The sequence below is a fragment of the Grampus griseus genome (genome assembly GCF_964374135.1).
Source record: "Grampus griseus genome assembly, chromosome: 16".
NCBI lineage: Eukaryota > Metazoa > Chordata > Mammalia > Artiodactyla > Delphinidae > Grampus > Grampus griseus.
Window position 1 is genome coordinate 22,938,587 of NC_139010.1, and position 20,943 is coordinate 22,959,529.

Below are 20,943 nucleotides of genomic sequence, written 5' to 3' on the forward strand. Positions count from 1 at the left end.
GGGAACTAAGATTGTGCATGCTGCATGGTGCAGCCAAAAAAAAAAAAGATGTACAGAACAGTGTATATTCTCCTTGATTATTTTTCACTTCAGGTTTACTGGTTCAAAGATGGGAAGCAGATTTCAAAAAGAAATGAGCACTTCAAAATGAGGCGAGAAGGAGACGGGACATGTTCTCTGTACATTGACTCCACCACCGGCGATGATGACGGCAACTACACCATCATGGCGGCCAACCCCCAGGTAGAGACGCAGGGTTCCACGCTGTACTGCACTCAGGAAGGAGTGGTTCATGTCATTGTGAATAAACCTTGAGAAGTGCAAGTTACTAAGGATTTCTGAGGAGAATGAATAAGGAGCATAGAGACTGTGTAACTAGAGCACAGTATCACAACTTATAAGACCACTTAGCCACTGATGGGTCACGCCACCCTTCAGCCTTTGTCAAAGGACATTAGTAGTATCTACTCACTAAGTATATGCCCCAGACCTATTGGAGTAAATCTTGTTTTGATCAACTCATTGACTCTCTTGAAGAGTCAACAAATTATTCTATCAAAGAATGATTTGCGAGCTTCCCTGGTGGCGCAGTGGTTGAGGGTCCGCCTGCCGATGGCAGGGGATGCGGGTTTGTGCCCCGGTCCGGGAGGATCCCACATGCCGCGGCGAGGCTGGGCCCGTGAGCCATGGCCGCTGAGCCTGCGCGTCTGGAGCCTGTGCTCCGCAATGGGAGAGGCCACAGAGGCCCGCGTACCGAAAAAAAAAAAAAAGATTTTCTAGTTTTTGTTCTTTAGAGAATAAGCAAATTACTTGTGAATATCCCTCACTCATAAAAAAAATTTTTTTTGGTAAAAGTTGGAAAGCCATAATCTTTCACTTTCCTTTTCTGAAGAGACCAAGACTTAAAATTCCCCTTAAAGATATGGCAGAATAAATATCTTCAACTACTACTAGAATAGGAGGTACAGAACTATAATTTCCACTCACCCACTCCTCCTATTAAAATGTTAGTTTTGAAGATAACTTCTATTGAGGAAAGTATAAAAATACTTGACCATGATCTCTGCATGTGCCTACAAATAATGCTAAATGCACAAGATTTCACATTTTTTTACATTTATGTCTGTTCATCTCTCAGCTTAAAAATGAAAGTCACAATATTCTTAAAAATCGTTTCCCCTGGAATATTAACAGTGATTTAAGGAGTTATATTGTTTTCATCCCCCCTCCAAAAAAAAAAAAAAAACTCATAATAGTTAGCCAAAAAGTTCATAATGTTCTGGTCCATAAGAATGTATATGTACTGAAAACATGTAGAATTGTTTTTATTTATTTTAATCTCCTTCATTTTCTGTTTCTCAGGGGAGAATCAGCTGTTCTGGCCACTTGATGGTACAAGGTTTGCCCATTCGAAGTCGACTAACAGCTGCTGGTCAGCCTCACAGGTAAAGACAGTAAGAATCTCCCTTCTCTAGCCCCTCCCAAGCAGCCACCCACCACAATGAGCACTGAAGTATCTGGTCTACAAATTGTCAACTAAAGTGTAGTCCTCCACCTGCAGCACCAGCATCACTTGGGAGCTTGTTGCAAATGCAGAATCCCAAGCCCCACCCAGACATACTGATCAGAATCTACATTTTAATAAGCTCCCCAGGTAATTCATAAGCGCATTAAATTTGAGAAGCATTGGTCCACGGCACACTTTTAATGGTTCAAAAATTGCAACCATCAGTAGCACCTGTGCACATAATATATAAATTAGACTCTCTGAATTAAATTACCTTGTCTTTAAAAAACAGAAACCGTTAATGAGTATATGTATACTGATAAAAGATTTCTGTTGTTGTTATTGTCTCCAATATAACAGTTGCCTCCAACACAGCAACTGACTTTCCTCCTCTCCAATTTTACTAATCACTAAGAAGAAAGAGCCTGGCTTTCTCTTGAGTCTTACGGTGCCACAAAGTCTTAGCAAAGCATTTCATAGTTGCTGACGTGGATGAATTACATTAGACTTACCAAAGGGACAAAAATAGTGACCCATGTTTCAGATACAGTATTTTACCACCGTTGCAACTCTACCTTCTTGTTCAGTTGTTTTTTTTTTTCCTTCTTCAAGAACAGCTGTTACTGTGGTCAGTCTTAACCAGTTTAAGTTCATGATCATCTTTAATGGTCTGACATAATTTATTAGCCAGGTTAAATTTTATTACTCAGAGACACAGGGATTGCAGCTGCCTTGTTCTGGGTGATAAACAGGACTTCTCTTTTGGCTCTTATTTGAGGTTCAGATTGAATACTGATTTCTTGATTCTGAAACTTCTGAACAACTGGTCAAACCCAAGGCAAGGGGAGCTGAGTCACTTAACCCAGAATGACTTCAGAGAGAAAGAAGCTAAAGCCTGTTTATTTAATTACAGATCTCACAAGATAACCCTACAGTGGGTGAGATAGCTAGTACTTTGCTTTTTACATCAGCTCCACACTATTATTTATTATCCCTTCATGGTCCAGCCACCCCCACTCCCCCAAAAAATCTTTCTCCAGGCCCGAGAGCCATGCCTAAATGTCTATACTGTCGTAAGTTTTGAAGTGGTTTCTATGCGTAATGCCTGAACATGCTTGCTGTTTTAGAGTAAGGTCCCGAGCGCAAGAAAGAGACAAAGAGCCCCTACAGGAACGATTTTTCCGACCACATTTCCTGCAGGCTCCTGGGGATATGGTAGCTCACGAGGGGCGCCTCTGTCGCCTGGACTGTAAGGTAGACTCTAGTACACCATTCTTGGTTCCAAATCTGTTCATATTTTGTATTTGTTTGTTTGTATGCACCTGTTTTTGTTTGTATTTGTTTTATGTTTGTTGTTTTTTCGGGGAAAGGGGACTGAGGAAGAGAGAGAGAGAGAGAGAGAGAGAGAGAGAGAGAGAGCGCGCACTTTTTCCCCCACAAGGTTCTTCTGGAGCATTTAATACCAGACAAAAGTATTTCATAAAATCTTTAAGTGTTTATATCTTAATAAAAGTTACACTGATACTGTACCAAGTTAACTCTATGCTTGTAAAGACAACCGAAGAGGTGATGTAATTCAGACATTTTCCATATGGTACCTGGAAAGTCTTTATTACTATAAAGGCATAAGGATGATTTCTGCAACCTTGAAGTGAATTGCTGTGAGGTACAGCCTTTGAAAACACTAGAGTCATGAAAAGATGGCTCCAAGGCAGTTTATGAAAACAGAAGCTGGTTTCTCATACTACTCAACATCCATCACCTTCAGCTAGTCTACATTCTAACTCTTCCACCGGAAACTAGGTTCAGTTGGACAGTGTGAATATTTCTCAGTATGAACAGTAACTTAAGTCACCCCTTCTGTCCATAGAATGCTATGGACATTTAGACACGAATTAGTAAAGGCTTAAGGTTACGCGTTTATAGAATCCACTTCTCTAGGTGGTTCTTGCTCTCTCACTAGTTACCTAAATAATATTTGGGATTAACGTCTTCCACCCTAAAGCCTGAAAGAAACCCATGACTGGGTCCCACCCCCAAAGATTCTGATTTAATATAGTAAGTGGGCAACAGGATGGTCAAATGCTCCTCATGTGATTATGACACACAGCTGGCTTTGAGAACGCTGGTTTAATGTCTGTGCCTTTCTTGGCTACCTGTTGCTTATTAGGTGTGTAAGCAATATCTCTGAAACTGATCCCACAGGCCTATTTCATCTATCTATTTAGCTTTTTAAGAATTCAGCCACCAAATAAATCTGTCTGTCATCGATCTGTCATTTGCCTCGTCTGTCCTGTTGCTTATTAGGTGAGTGGCCTGCCGCCTCCGGAGCTGACGTGGCTGCTCAACGGCCAGCCTGTGCTCCCCGACACCTCCCACAAGATGCTGGTCAGGGAGACTGGAGTCCACTCTTTGCTCATTGACCCACTCACTCAACGTGACGCAGGGACCTACACCTGTGTTGCTACCAACAAAACCGGGCAGAATTCCTTTAGTCTGGACCTCACCGTAGTAGGTAAGGTTTGCTGCTGGGACCCCTAAACGTAACTCCCTCCAAGGTGATTACAGAAACATGCAGAGCCTCTGATGTAATCCCTTAGTCCTTTGTCCCATGGAGTCTCATCTTAGTTTCTCCTTCACTGTAATAAGGGCTGTGTTTCCTATGTTGCTTTCGAAAACGTATCAGTAAGCTAAAAACATAATATGGTACTTTGTGTATATCATGCTTGAAATAAATGGTAGTCATTGTAATTACTAATTGACTATCACTAAATTCAGGTCACTTGCCCTATAGCCCATCACTCCTGGAACACTCCAGGGTCTCCCCCCACCCCAAGCTTCCATGCCTTTGCATCCGTGGTCCCTCTACGTGGAATGCCCTTCTTTGCCTAGCAACCTCCTACTCATTCTCTAAGACTTAATTCAAATGTCACCACAAAGGCACAGTGGATCCACCAGGTTACATCCTCCTCTGTTTCCATAGCACTTAGTAAAGGAGAGTCTCTTACAGCACTCATGGCTTCGGTGTAACTATTTCCCCTTTTGCCTCCCTGAAGACACCATGAGCCTCTGAGGTCAGAGATTCTGACGTTCTTCTGTGTATCTCTGACATCTGACTCAGTGCCTGGAATGTGGAAGGCACTTGAATCTGTAACTACACAACCAAACCCTTACCTTATAAGATGATGTGAACAAAACACTGTCATGTCCACAGATAAGGACAACAAGTCACTGTCACCTGGGAGGTGCCAGCCCCTCGGGGCAGTAGTCCAGCCAGAATTAGATTTCAGAATGTATGAAATCTTGTGCTGGGCTTTCTCCCGCTGTCTCCCTCGTATGGCCCCTGAAGGAAATCAGGGTAGCTTCAGAATGCTAATTCTCTCTCTAAGCTAGTAGCTGTCTCCTCAGTATATTTTTTTCTTTTTCTCATCCTCATCTAATTCCATCTAATTCCATCTAATTCCATCTCACCAACAGAGTAGGAAAAGCTCATTCTGCGAGGATACGGTGATTGCGGCTTTTACTCTTTTCCCACTGTTTTGCTATTGACTAGGGAACCCTGAGATACGAGGTAGCTTTGCCTTAATTGGTTCTGTGGGGGGAAAAAAAGCCTCCCTAGGAAGCATAATTTGTGTGTGTGGTTTTTTTTTAAATAGTATACTTCTTTCAACTTTTCTGTAGCTATAAAATTTTTCAAGATAAAAAGTTGAGGGAAAATTAATATATCTTCTACAAAATAAACTCCTCTAAAAAAGAAAAAAGAGATATATTTAGTACATATAATATACTGTTTCTCAAAATTTACTGCTGAGCAATAAAAGAAACTCCCTCAATTCCACACCTACCATATGCATCCCATGTGTGTGACCCAAATCCTTAAGTGTAGTCCCTCATAAGACAGGCAGAGACAGTTTCCTCATTTCTTTTTTATCAAGCTTCATTTCTGGAGCTTTTATCAAGGCAGTGATCTTCACTAAGAGGCTTGAGAAGTGTTCTAAAGAAGAGGTAAAGGTGGGTGGGTGCTCACTCTGCTAGATTCCAGAACTGTAATTTGTTTGAGGCATGGACCCCAAGGCACTTACTCTTCAAACTAGCACTGCCCTTCTCTCATTCAGCCAAAGAAGTGAAGAAAGCACCTGTAATCCTGGAGAAACTGCAGAACAGCGGCGTTCCCGAAGGCCACCCAGTGAGACTGGAGTGCCGGGTGATAGGCATGCCTCCACCTGTGTTCTACTGGAAGAAAGACAATGAGACCATCCCCTTCACCAGAGAGAGGATCAGGTACAGGCTCCACCCTCGGTCAAGTTCACCGAGGCTTGTCAGGCCGCCCAAATAACTCTGTAGCCTTTTGAATCTGGTTTCTTTCACTTAGCATCATGTATTTGTTTCACACATTACTGTGCTTATCAAGAATTTATTCCTCTCTGTTGCTGAGGGGTAGCGCAGTGTACAGATGTCCCACAGTTTTAAAACCTTAATTTTCAAGCTTAAAAAGGTATGAGGAATTTATAAAGATAGTGCCTATTTTTTGTCATGTGTCTTCAGTCGCATTAGCACACAGAAAACCTTTTGACAGTAAAAAGCTAAAATAAAATAAAGCAAAATAAAATATTAAAGTAATACTCCTTCTCCATCCATCACGACAGGGCTGTTTTTTAAGTAACTTTAAGGATCCAGTTTCTTAAAGTGGGTGCTTTCCTTAATTTCCCCTAAGCATCCTTCATTCTTTGCCATTTTGGTTTTATGCTACAAAGGCAGCTTATGTACAGAAATTTCTACTGAGAATTATTTCTTCACAGTAAACTGAATTTGTCCTAGAAAATATTCGGTTTTACAGAATCTGGGCATCTAAAAAAGTCTATGTACATATAAGTCAGGGTTTTTCTCTGGTAAAATATAAGCAAGAACAGAGAATATTCTTGAGTTAACACTTCAGTGTAAATTAATGAAACGTGTCAAACACAGCCTGAAATTCTGATGTAATTATCTAGGGTTGCAATATGCAGTCAAGGTTAGTTAAGAACTACTGACATAGAGAAAACAGAAGGAAAGAACATGCTGATTTGCTCCTGAACTGTATTAAGCTAAATGCTGCACATGCCCATGGATATATTAAGAAATACCCCCTCCACCCTAAAGACTGCATACAAAAACTATTAGACCTGATAAACAAATTCAGCAAGGTAGCAGGATACAAGATTAACATACAGAAATCTGTTGCATTTCTTTACACTAACAATGAAATATCAGAAAGAGAAAGTAAAGAAAAACAATCCATTTTAAAATTGTATCAAAAAAAAATAAAGTACTTAGGAATAAACCTGACCAAGGAAGTGAAAGACTTACACGCTAAGAACTATAAACGTTGATAAAGGAAACTGAAGATGCTACAAAGAAACGGAAAGATGTCCCATGCTCTTGGATATCCCAGCGTGGTATTGGCACAAAAACAGCCATATGGATCAATGGAACAGAATACAGAGCCCATAAATAAACCTACACACCTAGAGCCAATTAATCTTCGACAAAGGAGGCAAGAATATACAATGGAGGAAAGACAGTCTCTTTAGCAAGTGGTGTTGGGAAAGCTGGACAGCCGCATGTAAATCAATGAAGTTAGAACACTCGCTCACACCATACACAAAAATAAACTCAAAATGGATTAAAGACTTAAATATAAGACATGACACCATAAAATTCCTAGAAGAGAACATAGGCAAAACATTCACTGATATAAATCATACCAATGTTTTCTTAGGTCAGTCTCCCAAGGCAACACTGTAGAAATAAAAGCAAAAATAAACAAATGTGACCTAATGAAACTTATAAGCTTTTGCAGAGCACAGGAAACCATAAACAAAATGAAATGAAAACATACGGAACGAGAGTAGATATTTGCAAACAATGTGACCAACAAGGGCTTAATTTCCAAAATATACACACAGCTCATACAGCTCAATGTCAAAAAACAAACAACCCAATCAAAAACTGGGCAGAAGACCTAAATAAACATTTCTCCAAAGAACACAGCCAGATGCCAACAGGCACATGAAAAGATGCTCAACACTGCTAATTATTAAAGAAATTCAAATCAAAACTACAATGAGATATCACCTCACACCAGTCAGAATGGCCATCATCGAAAAGTCTAAAAATAATAAATGATGGAGAGGGTGTGGAGAAAAGGGAACCCTCCTACACTGTTGGTGAGAATATAAATTGGTGCAGCCACTATGTAGAACAGTATGGAGGTTCCTTTAAAAACTAAAAATAGAGCTACCATATGATCCAGCAATCCCACTCCTGGGCATATATCCGAAAAAGACAAAAACTCTAATTCAAAAAGATACATGCACCCCAATGTCCACAGCGGCACTATTTACAATAGCCAAAACATGGAAGCAATTTGAGTGTCCATCAACAGATGAATGGATAAAGAAGTTGTGGTATATACATATATATATATATACATACACACACACACATACATACATACACACAATGGAATATTACTCACCCATAAAAAAGAATGAAATAATGCCATTTGCAGCAACATGGATGGACCTAGAGATTATCATACTAAGTGAAGTAAGTCAGACAGAGAAAGACAAATATCATATGATATCACTTGTATATGGAATCTAAAAAAATGATACAAATGAACTTATTTACAAAACAGAAATAGACCCACAGACATAGAAAACAAACTTAATGTTACCAAAGGGTAAAGGGTGGGGGGAGGGATAGATTAGGAGTTTAGCATTAACAGATACACACTACTATATATAAAATAGATAAACAACAAGGCCCTACTGTATAGCACAGGGAACTATATTCAGTACCTTGTAATAAATCTATAATGGAGAAGAATCTGAAAAAGTTATATGTATAACTGAATCACTTTGCTGTACACCAGAAACTAACACAGCATTGTAAATCAATGATATTTCAATTAGAAAGAAAGAAAGAGAGAGAGAGAGAGAGAGAGGGAGGGAGGGAGGGAGGGAGGAAGGAAGGAAGGAAGGAAGGAAGGAAGGAAGGAAGGAAGGAAGGAAGGAAGGAAGGAAGGAAGGAAGGAAGGAAGGAAGAAAGAAAGAAAAGAAAAGACCCCATCCATGCTAACAGTCCATCCATCCCTGGACTCTCGTTTTGGTCTACTTTCCCGTAGCTTTTTAACAAAGTTCTTGTTGCAATGTCCAGCCTGGTTCGGAAAAGAGATTTTCTCTGTACTTTGGTTGTGACAAGTGGGAGTCCTCCTGGGAGGAGAGTGGAGAGGGCAAGAACAGGTCTCAGCCATGGCTACCGACCCTCTTCTTTCCACCTTCAAGTCTGCCCCTGCTGCTTGCTTCCAGCTGAATCCCCTTCCCTCCTGCTAGGGTCAGGGAGGCGAGGAGAAGCACTGCACTGCCTGACTTGCCCGAGTTTCCCGGAGCCCTAAACTCGACAAGGCCGCTTCTACCCCCAGATACAATACGGATACATTCTTTCTTTTCTCCAGCATGCACCAGGACACAACTGGGTATGTCTGCCTCCTCATTCAGCCAGCCAAGAAATCAGACGCTGGATGGTACACATTGTCAGCCAAGAATGAAGCCGGCATCGTGTCATGCACTGCCAGGTTGGATATATATGGTAAGTATAATGGCATCGGTAGATCTGTGTGGACAGGCAGATTAAAGATCTTTTTTGGGGGAATTCTCTGGTTGTCCAGTGGTTAGAACTTGGCACTTTCACTGACTAGGCCCCGGTTCAGTCCCTGGTCGGGGAACTGAGATCCCGCAAGCTGCACGGCGTGGCCAAAAAAATCTTTTTTCTTTTAGGATAGATGTAGTATGTTTTCATAAATGAATTGGTTAGATCATAGTTTAGTGCTTAAGAGATGGATTTTTTAAGTCATTTTATCCTAGTCACCTCAGGCTTTTGTACGCTCCTTCATTTCACTAGAAGGTTAATCGTCTTCCAAAAGAGGTTAATTTTTCTGTACTTCTAATACTAGGAATTACAACTACTTCAGAGTGTACCTGTGCTTGTACTTCTAATCACCCAGCATCTTCATGCCATCTCCTTGCCGCCATGGGTCACCCACTGGAACTCCCTCCCCACTGCCTGTTATTCCCCAGTCATACCTCCACCCAGCAGAATTTTCCAGACCCTATTCATTTGTTAATTAATTCCACAAATATTTATTACTCCAATCTCACAATCAGACTAATAATAGAGAGCTGTCCTAATGATACTGATATCAGATGACTTTTGTACAGTGACTCGTAATTTATGAAATGGTACCCTAAGATCCTCCTAAACCCATGAGATTATTGTAATTGTTGTTACCCTCATTTAAATGCAGAAGAAATGCAGAGACTCAGAGAGATTAAGTGACTACAGCTGGAATGCAAATCCAGGTTTTATATCGTTCCTTTGAGCCATGTTTCTAATTTTCAAAAACACTTAACAAATTAATCTTTATTAATGTATTTGTGTACTCTACTCCTCTCTATAATTTTGACATTAACTGGTATTTTTGAAGACATATTCCTTAACCCAAAAGAGTAAACCTTTTTTCCCCCCTCTTTTAAAAGAACTAATTTGTTGGCTTAATAAGTTTCTTATTCATTACTGGTTTAACATGATTAACCAGAATAACAAATAAGAAACAGTAACTCTGCCTAGAACCTGAGGTCCCTGCTATTTATAGGTGCACCCGCCCCCCCCCCCTTTTTCATTTTTTTTGGCCGTGCCGCGCGCCATGCAGGATCTTAATTCCCCCACCAGGGATCGAACCCGTGCCCCCCTGCAGTGGAAGCGCGGGGTCTTAACCGCTGGACCGCCAGGTACCTCCTTTCTTTGGTACCATACAGGAGGGGTCTTGGCCTGCCATTTTCCCTAAGTCTAATATTTAGAGAAAATACATAGCTTTCTGGTTATCTTCCTTAATTCGTGGACTTGAAAAGAAATTCAGCCGTGAGGGACGCTGGCTCGAATGTACTTTCCCCTGGGAGGATCCGAGGAGAGACACGCCAGTGATATGTTTCTTAATCCAGGCTAATGCCTTACCATTTCACCCACTTCACCATGTCAGAAGGAAACAGGTCTCCAACTAAGAAACTCATACCAATAAGCCCTGAAACTGATGACTCTTGTCGCAGTCCTGCTCATCCGCGGCGGAGTCCCCAGTTCAGTTAGTCCTGGCTCACCTCTCCCTGGCTCCCGTCCTGATTCCACAGCACTAACAACGCGAAGCGCTGAATCCTCAGCTGGGACCGGGGAGTGGGGCAAAGCATGGAGGATTGGGGGTAAAATCAATCCCGTACGGCCTCCCGCAATCACTTCCTACCTGTCCGAGGAACGGGGACAGTAGGCATCCGTCTCTCTTCGAAAAGAGGGCTTCTAATAGTACCTGCTATCAGGTTAAGGTGTCCGAGAGAGCCAGGAAAGGCTAAGGGGCGGAGGGCGGCGGGGAGGGACTTAAACCAGTTCATGGCTGCCTTACTGAGTGCCTGCTCTCTCGTGGAATCGCTGTAAGTTTTGTCCTGTTTTGTAGCTTTCAAATTTTGATTTTATCAATTCACTTAGAGGCATTTAGATCCCGAAAAACTTATTCAAAAGAATGAAATCAACAGAGGACCCGTTTATAAGTGGGAATGCTACAAGGGTCCATAGCTTCGTAGGACCCAGAACGTCCATGTTTCCCACCTGGTGCTTCCCCTTCTCCACAGCAAGGTTCTTGGAAACCTCATGAGAAGACTGCTTGGTAATTTCTGAATCAGTGACAACACACAGGACTGAGCAAATTGGATGGATATTTCATTCAGGCCATGTTCCAGCCTAAGGATCCTGGCTGCTAAAACCAGTGTCCCTTTTGGACAGTGCTTGGTGAACGTGGAAATTCTAATATTCCCTTTTGTCCCCGAACCATGGTTGATTGCACATAAGTTATTTTTCAGTCTTCTTGCTGTAGCTCATTAGAACCTGATTAGGGCGGTAGGTAGGTGATCGCTGATTAGTATGATCAGGTGTGCGGTCAGAGGTCTGGACTCATCTTTTGGCTTCCATTTCCATAGATTTCTCATCTCCACCTTCTGAGGTGCCCTGCCTTGAGAGCCTACCGCCCTCTCTACACCGCCCTCCACCCAGCAGACTCCATGCTAGGTCAGGAGAAAATTTTGAGAAATCACCCTAGTCACCCACTGTTCCTTCTTACAGTCCCAAATTTTACTGGATTAGAATCATAGGGTTTGGAATTAGGGGATTAAAAAATCACCAGCCCAATTTCCCTCTTCCTGACAGGGAAGGAGAGATTTTATTTCTCTCTTTTACAAATGAGGCATTTCAGACCCAGATATATTTCAATGCTTTACTAAGATCCTACAGAAAGTGTTGGAATGAGCACAGAATGCACCCCTGACGTGTACCTGCTAGACTGTATTCCTTTGATTGTAACACATTATTTGGTCCATTTTCCAGCTCAGTGGCACCACCAGATCCCACCACCCATGTCTGTCCGGCCCAGTGGCAGTCGCTACGGATCTCTCACCAGTAAAGGACTTGACATTTTCTCTGCTTTCTCCTCCATGGAAAGCACAATGGTGTATTCATGCTCTTCTCGGAGTGTAGTGGAGAGTGATGAACTTTAAGAATGTCTGGGTGCCTGCTGTGTAAGGGGGTGGATTGTGGAGGGGGAAGGAAGACCAGCCAGATAAGATGGTTTCCAAGCAACTGGATTTGAGTAAGTTCCCACACTGCCCGACCTGTGGCAAGGAGAGCTTTGAGTAAGTCAGCTGGGGACTCATGCAGTCTCAGCTCAGGGAGAGATGGAGGGCTGTGCCTTTTAAGATTCCAACAAAATGAGAAGACAATACCGCCGAACCAAAGATGTCCTGCAGCTGCCATCCACTGCTTTGGGAAAAAGCTAGCATGCTTCCCTGCCCCCTGCTGTGTTGGGGTATTCAGGCCCTCCTAGGAGCAATTAGGGGTCAGATGCTTGGGCTGAGAGGAGTTGGACAGTAGTGACCTTTGGAATCACTAACTCACTAAACAATGCAAAGGAAAAAGTAAGGGGGGGGTCTCCACCACCTTTCACTGATTGCATCCATAGCAGTAGTTTTGGTGGATTCATTAAATCAGCTTCTACTTAGCACTAGGAGTCTGTGCCATACAACTCACATACATGGAGAAGCACTTTTGATTTGCTTACCCTGGGTGTACTGAGCCACATAATAAAGTGCCAAAATGTGATTGAGATACCAAAAAAAAAAATCACTGGAACACTAAATATTGCACAGTGCACTTATTCTATAGCCAAAACAGGGACCCACCACCCTGCCTGTACCATTTTCTTTTGGATACAATGGTGAGTGGTTTTTTTTCTGACTATATATATATATATATATATATATATATATATATATATATATCCCTAGGCTCTAGAACTAAAGGGTTGTTAATAAACCAACCAGAAGGAAATCTTCTGCGGGGTCACTTTTAAAACTACAAGCTTCAGTTGCCACTTGCAAAAATATTCAGGCATCATCATCATCTGCCCAAAGAATATTGGCTCTCCCGCTTCTCCCCTTGCCCCAAAAGTCTGCAAGTATATGAAGCAGTGAGAAAGGAAGAAATGCAAACTAGAAGAGGAAGTGATGGGAGAGTGGTTTTTGTTTTTTCATTTGCCCGAGCAAAGCAGTGGCTGTAGAAGGAGACGTCTTTAATAGTTGTGAACTGCTTTGAGATCATTAGTCAAATTGCATTTTCTATACAGAAAATATTATGCTAACTGAGAAACTGGGAGGGACAGGGAATGTGCATCTTTATTCTAACCCACTAATTCAAAACCTGCCTCTCCACTTAAGGAATTTTTAGACTTAAGTTCACTGTGATATCCCAGTGCCTAGAAGAGTGCTTAGCACAAAGTAGACATTCGATAACTATTTGTTGGATGAATGAATCTTATATTAGAGAAATCTACAATGTATGCACCAGTCAAAAAATTGCCCTAGGGATGGTCATCACGGCACGGTTTGCTCCAGATTCACCAGGGAAATGAATTGGAGTGTCTGTTACCAACTCCTTGTGCCCAAGTCCTTGGTGTTCTCTGAGCCAGACATCCTCAGCTGGCATCTTACTCAAGTGAACAAATAGTAATTGCTTAGAAAGGCTTGAAATTTTCTTCACTTCAAGGCAAGGATTTCCAGTATAAAAATAAATTCATTCACTCAAAAAATCATTTGTGTGTCCACTCTGTATAAGATGCTATGCTAGAGACTATGGGCCATACACAAATATGATAAGACACAGTCCCTGCCTGCAGAAAGCTTACAATCTAGTGGGGGAGGTAAGAAAAAAGGCATGTCAAGTGCTGCTTCTTTGGCCAAAAGTCTATTTTTTATTAAAGGGAAGTTTCTAGTACTCTTTACCCTGTATTTTTCCTGACTCTAAAATCATCTTAATTATTTTCAATCTTTATTTCTTAATTAAATAAAAAACCATAAGTTACATCCTTAAGAAATAAAGATTTCAGCCAATTATTTAGCAGAATTATTAGACTTTTTCCTTTCTTATGTATGCAGGAACAATAGTAAAAGTATAGGCAACTGTAATGAAATTGAATGCATTCCATACAGAATGCACCCTGTAAAATATTCTGTTTCTATATTGGCTTCTATTATCAAATCTCTTTATGACCAAAGAGCATTTTCTAACTCCAGGATTGCTTCTCCACAGTTGGACACCCAACCTCCTCATCACATCTATTAATGTAAACTCTAGACAGTCTCCTATGAGAGGATATTCTTCATCTCTCTATGTATTCGCTTTCTGAATTTTTTTTTTCTGAATCTTTTTTATTTGTTGTTTTACAGTGTTCAACAGTGAACTATGATAAATACTACATTTGGCCACTAGATGGCACTGTCGAACCTAAAATATAACAAGCTTTAAAATTCCTCGAATTTGAACTTCCGGATTATGTTACAGGAAAGTTTCTCAACCTCAGCACTCTTGACATTTGGGGCTGGATAATTCGTTGTTGTGAGGGACTATCCTGCACGCTGGAGGATGTTTAGCAGCATCCTTGGCTTCTACTCACTGGATGCCAATAGCAGGGCAACCCCTCCCCAAGTTGTGGCCACCCGAAATGTCCCCAGACATTGCCATATATTCCCCGGGAGGCAGGATCCCCTTTGTTGAGAACTACTGTGTTGAACAAATCCAAATTCTGTTGGAATTCAATTACAACGAGGAATACTTATATAAGAAATTTTAGTTCTGCTGGATATGTGTGGACTCAACACATCCAAAATCAGATTCATCATCTTCCCTTTCATAAACCATTCATCATCCTAGTTTAATGATTTCTATTAATGGCACCATCACAGTCCTAGTAATCTAAATAAAGAGTATCCAAGTCATTTTTTGCTTCCTCTAATCAACTGACAAATCATGTTAATTCTAACTCGATTATTTCTTTTATATTCAGGCCTTCTTTCTGTCCCCCCGTGGTTCCCCAGTTCAGACTTTCATTACTCTCTTAATTTCCCTCAATTCTTCTGACTTCAACCATAATAAGAGACTTCTAATTGGTCTTCCTGCCTCTAGTCCTGCTTTTTCTCCCACTCAAATCTAGCTGAGATCTCAGCATCAGATCATTCTTCCTGAAGTACTGCTCCAATCATATCATTCCCCAATTTTCGAACCCCCAGTGGCTCCTTGGAGCCAACCCAGGCCAGCTGTTCTGTCCTGTGCTACTCAAGCCTTGCTTCAATATGATCCCAAAGCTTTTCATCCATTACTCAGAAAACACACCCAGTGCATCAGCAAAGTTAACACAGGCCTCAGCTTTCCAGCCACATGGCTCTTTTTTGCCTCCAGCTGGAAGGCTTTCTCCCCAATCCCCACCTACAGAAATCTTACCTGTTCCTTAAACATCTCAAATGCTACTTTACTGCCTCTATGAAATATTTTCTGACCCCCTCCAGACCCCAATAAAATGTAATTCTACTTTTTTTGAAATCTTATAGCAAATTTCTTGAGTCTGGAAAAAGAGAAGATGAATTTGTATAGTATTTTATATAAAACACAGCCTCTATATACCTGCCTGACTCTCCCCTTGCACTAGCCCAGTCTTGCCTGCACTAGATTTTAGCTATTTGTTAGTAAGGACTGTGTCAAAAGTTTGCCTTATACAGAGTAGGCACTCAATAAATATTTATTGACCTAAATTGGACTTTAAAATTCTATGTAAGTCAGTATGTTTCCATATAAAATGAATTGAGTCTAGAGCAGTGGTTTTTAACCTTGGCACACTAGAATCTCCTGGGGACCTTTTAAAAATCCCAATAGCCATGCCACAACCCCAAATCACTGTCATAAGTTCTGGGGTTCTGGCATAGGCATCAGTATTTTTAAAGCTTCCCAGGTGATTCCAATGAGCAAGTGAGATTGAGAAGAATCATTTTATTACCATGATTTGATCACAGAACTTACCCTAAAAGATCCGAAGGGCTGCAGATAGCATAGGCTGTAGCGTCGGTGTCAGTGAAGAATGTACTTCCTCCTTGTTGCACGTGCAGTGCATGTCTGGAAAGTAAAAATAAACATGCACTTTGGCCTTATTAGACCCTACTATTTTGCACTACACTTGTTGCACATGCAGCATTCATGAAGCCCTCGGAGAAATCTCCAAAACTGCAAAAATGGCCCGGGGAAAGAGGGAAAGTTGGTACAATCCTTCTGGCCCTTTTTTCAAAAAGCTATGCAGATCTCATAAGCACCCTTCTTTCCAAACAAGTGAAGGGCTTTTCATAACTTGGTTAATCATGGAAATGGGGATCAGAGGGAAAATGGAGAAAGAAAATTCAGCATTAAAACCAAACCGCCGGACTTCCCTGGTGGCACAGTGCTTAAGAATATGCCTGCCAATGCAGGGACACAGGTTCGAGCCCTGGTCCAGGAAGATCCCACATGCCATGGAGCGACTAAGCCCATGTGCCACAACTACTGAAGCTGGCGTGCCTAGAGCCCATGCTCCGCCACAAGAGAAGCCACCACAATGAGAAGCCTGCACACCAAAATGAAGACCCAATGCAGCCAAAGATAAATAAATTAATTAATTAAAAAAAAAAACCAAACCGCCAAGCAGCTAATAGAAGAAAGACTACTTCCTCCTTTTTTGTGTCTACATGTCCAAGCTACAGTATCTGAGGTCCTTTCTGCTTCTATCCCCATTCCGTGTTTTTCTCTGAGATGCCCTGTGCCCCATGTTCTGTAACCCCCCCATGCTGTAACCCATCCCCTCACCGCTTCCCCACAACCTGCCAACATGCCTCATGCTCCAAAATGACCTAACTCCTGTTCCATGCATCTTGGCTTAGGGGTCAGAAGAAAGCAGTCCAATCGAACAAATCCTGAATGCCTGAGAGTCTAACTTCACAGAGGAGCTGAGCTTTTAAAAGCAGTTGCTTCCTTACTTCCATCAACTTCTAATAGATGGAACTGCTGGCAAAAGGAAAAAAAAAAAAAAAAAAAAATCAGGCCGGGAGGGGAGGTCTAGAAAACTGAGTCAGACATCCAAGTTATTCTGGTTGATCACAGCCTCCTCCTGTCCTCTTCCTCCCTACACACTCCCAAAGAACCTTCCAAGCTGAGATCCTGGCCTGAGTCTGTTTGTATATGGGCTATTTATAAGTTGGTTGTAAACTCAAAGGCAAATTTACTCATAATGACCTTTATTCAAGGTCCCTTCAGGGGTAACCTGGACTCAAAGTATTTCCACTTACGGTCGAGTTGAAAATCACTGGGCCTCACCAGGAAGATGAACAGATACTTAGATTGCAATAGAGCTTGTTGAAGTCCTTTTCACCACTGATTGTCTTTTCTTGTTTTAAGTGGATCAATATTTCAGAAAGTTAATTACTGAAGCATTGCTTGAAGAATGCCAAGCATCTTCTAAACTTTGACAATGCAGTGGTCATCAGTATGCTAAAAAAAAGTTGCTACTACCATGTTTTTTAAAAAATCTGTGCGATGCAAAAAAAATGCATATTTGTTAAAAATATGTTTGCCTCCTTTTTCTGCCTAATTATATTAGTTAGCATACTTGGTGCTATAGAACCATAAACAGGCTGTTTTTTGTTCGTATTTAAGTAATGGCCACTTCAAACTCCGAAGAGCAATAGCCTTGAAATTGCAAGAAATAGAGAAAGAACACACTTTTCAATCCTCTGAGAATTGTGCCATAAATGCTGAGTGTAAGCAATAAAGAAAATTGCTATACTGTAGAGGCATATATACTAATTTGCTAAAAGATTTAACATACAAGTGAGTAGAAAATGTTTCCCTAATAGTAAAAACTAAAATATTTCAACATTATTTGACAATAAATATTTGACAGTTGACATAAATGGGCATTTTTCTTTAAAATGCAGAAAACAGTGCTAGTTTCCAGGTTTAAAGATTGGTTTTTTTTGATGATGATTGAACTGATTTTTTAATGTACAAATACATATATTCGATACTTAAAAGAGATTTTTTAAATTATTCAAATTGTAAAAATTACCACATATGTTATAACCTGGTCAGATATCTCTAGAGGAACAGAAAGATAACTGGGTTTTAGTCTTCCTAAAATATCCAGCAAGTCCAGTAAACTTCTCATAGAATGTTTTTTACTTTCTAAGATAAAAATTCGTTCTACCTCCTAACTGAAAACAGGGACACATTAAAATGAAACTTAAAGATGGGAAAGATGGGGGTGGCAGGGTGGGGGATGCTTGACCAGTTTCGATTGGAAATGAATGGAGTTACAAGTATAGTTTTCTTACAATAAGAAGTACTTTAATACACACTAAGAAACATGAATGATTTTCACATAATGTGGTAAGAATGAATTGCTCAATGTTCCAAAATTCCAAAGAACCTGATGTTTCTACACATATTCAGTGAGTTATCTGCAAACTGGAGACAGATTCCTATAATTTCCCCACAATTAGTGGGGCAAGAATCCAGTGAACTAACTACATTCTAGTATTGACCACAGCAGTCATTACCAAAAGATTACTAAATGTATGTGCACACAGTATAAACAGTTTTACCGTTTTGGGGTTTTTTTTTGGCTGCGTTGGGTCTTCGTTGCTGCGCGCGGGCTTTCTCTAGTTGTGGAGAGCGGGGGCTACTCTTCATTGTGGTGCGTGGGCTTCTCATTGTGGTTGCAGAGCACGGGCTCTAGAAGCACAGGCTTCAGTAGTTACAGCATGCAGGCTCAGTACTTGTGGCTCGCGGGCTCTAGAGCGCAAGCTCAGTAGTTGTGGCGCACGGGCTTAGTTGCTCTGCAGCATTTGGGATCTTCCCAGACCAGGGCTTGAACCCGTGTCCCCTGAATTGTCAGGTGGATTCTTAACCACTGCACCACCAGGGAAGTCCCGTTTTACTGTGTATTTTAAGGAGAGGTAAAACCCTGAAATAATTCAAATGAGATAATTTGAGTGCAACTGTATTTTTTAATGCACACTGGTTAATTAACTTTTACTTTCTCAGTATTTTGATTTCAGAGGTACCATATCCTCTTTTCTGATTAAATTTCACTTATTTTTTCCAAGCTTTAGCATTAAGTTTCATGACCTACTCTTCTCTCTCATTATCTTCCTGTCAAGATAAAAATCTATAAAACATTTAATAGCATTCGGAGAGCTCCTTATGTCTAGGAATTCTCAGGTGAATTCCAATAGGGATTTTAATCATTCAGATGAATTTCAGATACGTTCTCTAATTTTGTTATAACTCTGGAGTCTCTGTTTCTTTATCTGTGAAATAAACAAAATATCTGAGACTTTCCCAGGATGGAGGGTAGGATAAATAAATACTTAGGAAGTTTACTGTAGAGACCCTTTAAAAAAGTGATAGCAGGGGTTTTTTCAATCCAAAGAAAATGGTAAAAATATTTTTCTCCAAAGTAAGTAGTTAATTTGTTTAACAAGTTCACATTTCTTCCCGGTCCCACTACTTTGTATTTCCTGAGAAGGGTAGTACACAGTGGGGGAATTTCTTCTTCCAGGATGCTATGTGTGAAGAACCTAGGGGTAAGACCGGGAATAAAGACACAGACCTACTAGAGAATGGACTTGAGGATATGGGGAGGGGGAGGGGTGAGCTGTGACGGGGTGAGAGAGTGGCACGGACATATATACACTACCAAACGTAAAATAGATAGCTAGTGGGAAGCAGCCGCATAGCACAGGGAGATCAGCTCGGTGCTTTGTGACCACCTAGGGGAGTGGGATGGGGAGGGTGGGAGGGAGGGAGACGCAAGAGGGAAGAGATATGGGAACATATGTATACGTATAACTGATTCACTTTGTTATAAAGCAGAAACTAACACACCATTGTAAAGCAATTATACTCCAATAAAGATGTAAAAAAAAAAGATGCTATGTGGTTGAAAAAAATCTGGAGAAAAATTAAATAAATTCAAGAAATATCCTATCTGCTTTCTACAAGCAGATTCCAGGGAAATTTATTTCAACATAGGCAGAATAGCCTAAGGGAACTCAGAGTCCTGCGTCTATGATCAAAGCTAGTGGAAATAATGACTCCGCAGTGCACAGAGAAATAGCAAGAGAGTCCCTGTATTCCTTTCTGGATTACGCAGTTCAGGACAACTCCATTGTACTTCTTCTACAACTTCATTTTACTTCTCTAGGCTCTAATGAAGAAATATTCCATACTAGCATGTCATTAGCCTTATGTTGAAATGAATCAACCTTAGGATAACAGACGGATACGGACCCTCAAAAATGAACATATCCTTTGGTCTCTGTTTTCAAATTCTTAGCTACATCAAGTCTGAATTTAAACTCCATGATTCATTTCAGCCATGAGAACTGACAAAGTTCTTGTGTCCGAAGGCATGTGCACACACACACCAACACACACACACACCCATAGCTAACAGTTCAATCATGGTCAAGGGACACATCTTATGCTTTTCCTTTCTCTTCCTGCATGAGTTCTTTCCACTTGAAAACACACCAGGCCCCAGAAGGCTTACAAACATGATATGCTTCCATCTCAGGAAGCTAGAGTCAACTTATTTTCTAAAGTACCTTTTTGGTTATTGAAATCCTAATGGAAAAACTATTTTAGTAACCATTTTGAAATGTGTGAACTATATAAACTGTATATTTCGTCTCTATTACTAGAAAGCAATGAATGGATCTTGGCTTTTATTCCTTTCCTCTGCATCGTGCATGTTAGATATTCTTTGGAAATGAAAACCAATGATCGCTTAGCCAAAATGTTTGTGAGCATTTACTGTGTCTTTCTCCAGGAAGTATATGGCATTGTATTCCAGTAGCCCACATCATCTCCATGACACCCGTTGCTGTTTCCTAGTTGTGTTTTCTTAAAGATTTATTGGAGGTTGTGTTTTGTTTGGAAACTTTGCA

The 20,943-nt window shown here is 40.9% G+C and overlaps 2 protein-coding genes across 3 annotated transcripts in view; one reads left to right on the top strand and one right to left on the bottom strand.

The window, feature by feature from the left end:
• The window catches only part of MYPN (myopalladin), an 82,868-nt gene extending 65,548 nt beyond the window's left edge, over positions 1 to 17,320 (top strand). For both annotated transcript variants that reach the window (XM_082673195.1, XM_082673194.1), the window contains 7 exons: positions 94 to 243; positions 1,363 to 1,445; positions 2,635 to 2,761; positions 3,815 to 4,022; positions 5,623 to 5,788; positions 9,006 to 9,139; positions 11,972 to 17,320. In XM_082673195.1, the coding sequence (XP_082529321.1) occupies positions 94 to 243; positions 1,363 to 1,445; positions 2,635 to 2,761; positions 3,815 to 4,022; positions 5,623 to 5,788; positions 9,006 to 9,139; positions 11,972 to 12,141 (1,038 nt within the window). In that variant the 3' untranslated portion in view covers positions 12,142 to 17,320. The remainder of the gene's footprint in view (positions 1 to 93; positions 244 to 1,362; positions 1,446 to 2,634; positions 2,762 to 3,814; positions 4,023 to 5,622; positions 5,789 to 9,005; positions 9,140 to 11,971) is intronic.
• Positions 16,007 to 20,943, bottom strand: part of PBLD (phenazine biosynthesis like protein domain containing) — a 74,058-nt gene continuing 69,121 nt past the window's right edge. The window contains exon 12 of the transcript XR_014297862.1: positions 16,007 to 16,081. The gene's annotated coding sequence lies outside the window, so the exon portion shown is untranslated. The remainder of the gene's footprint in view (positions 16,082 to 20,943) is intronic.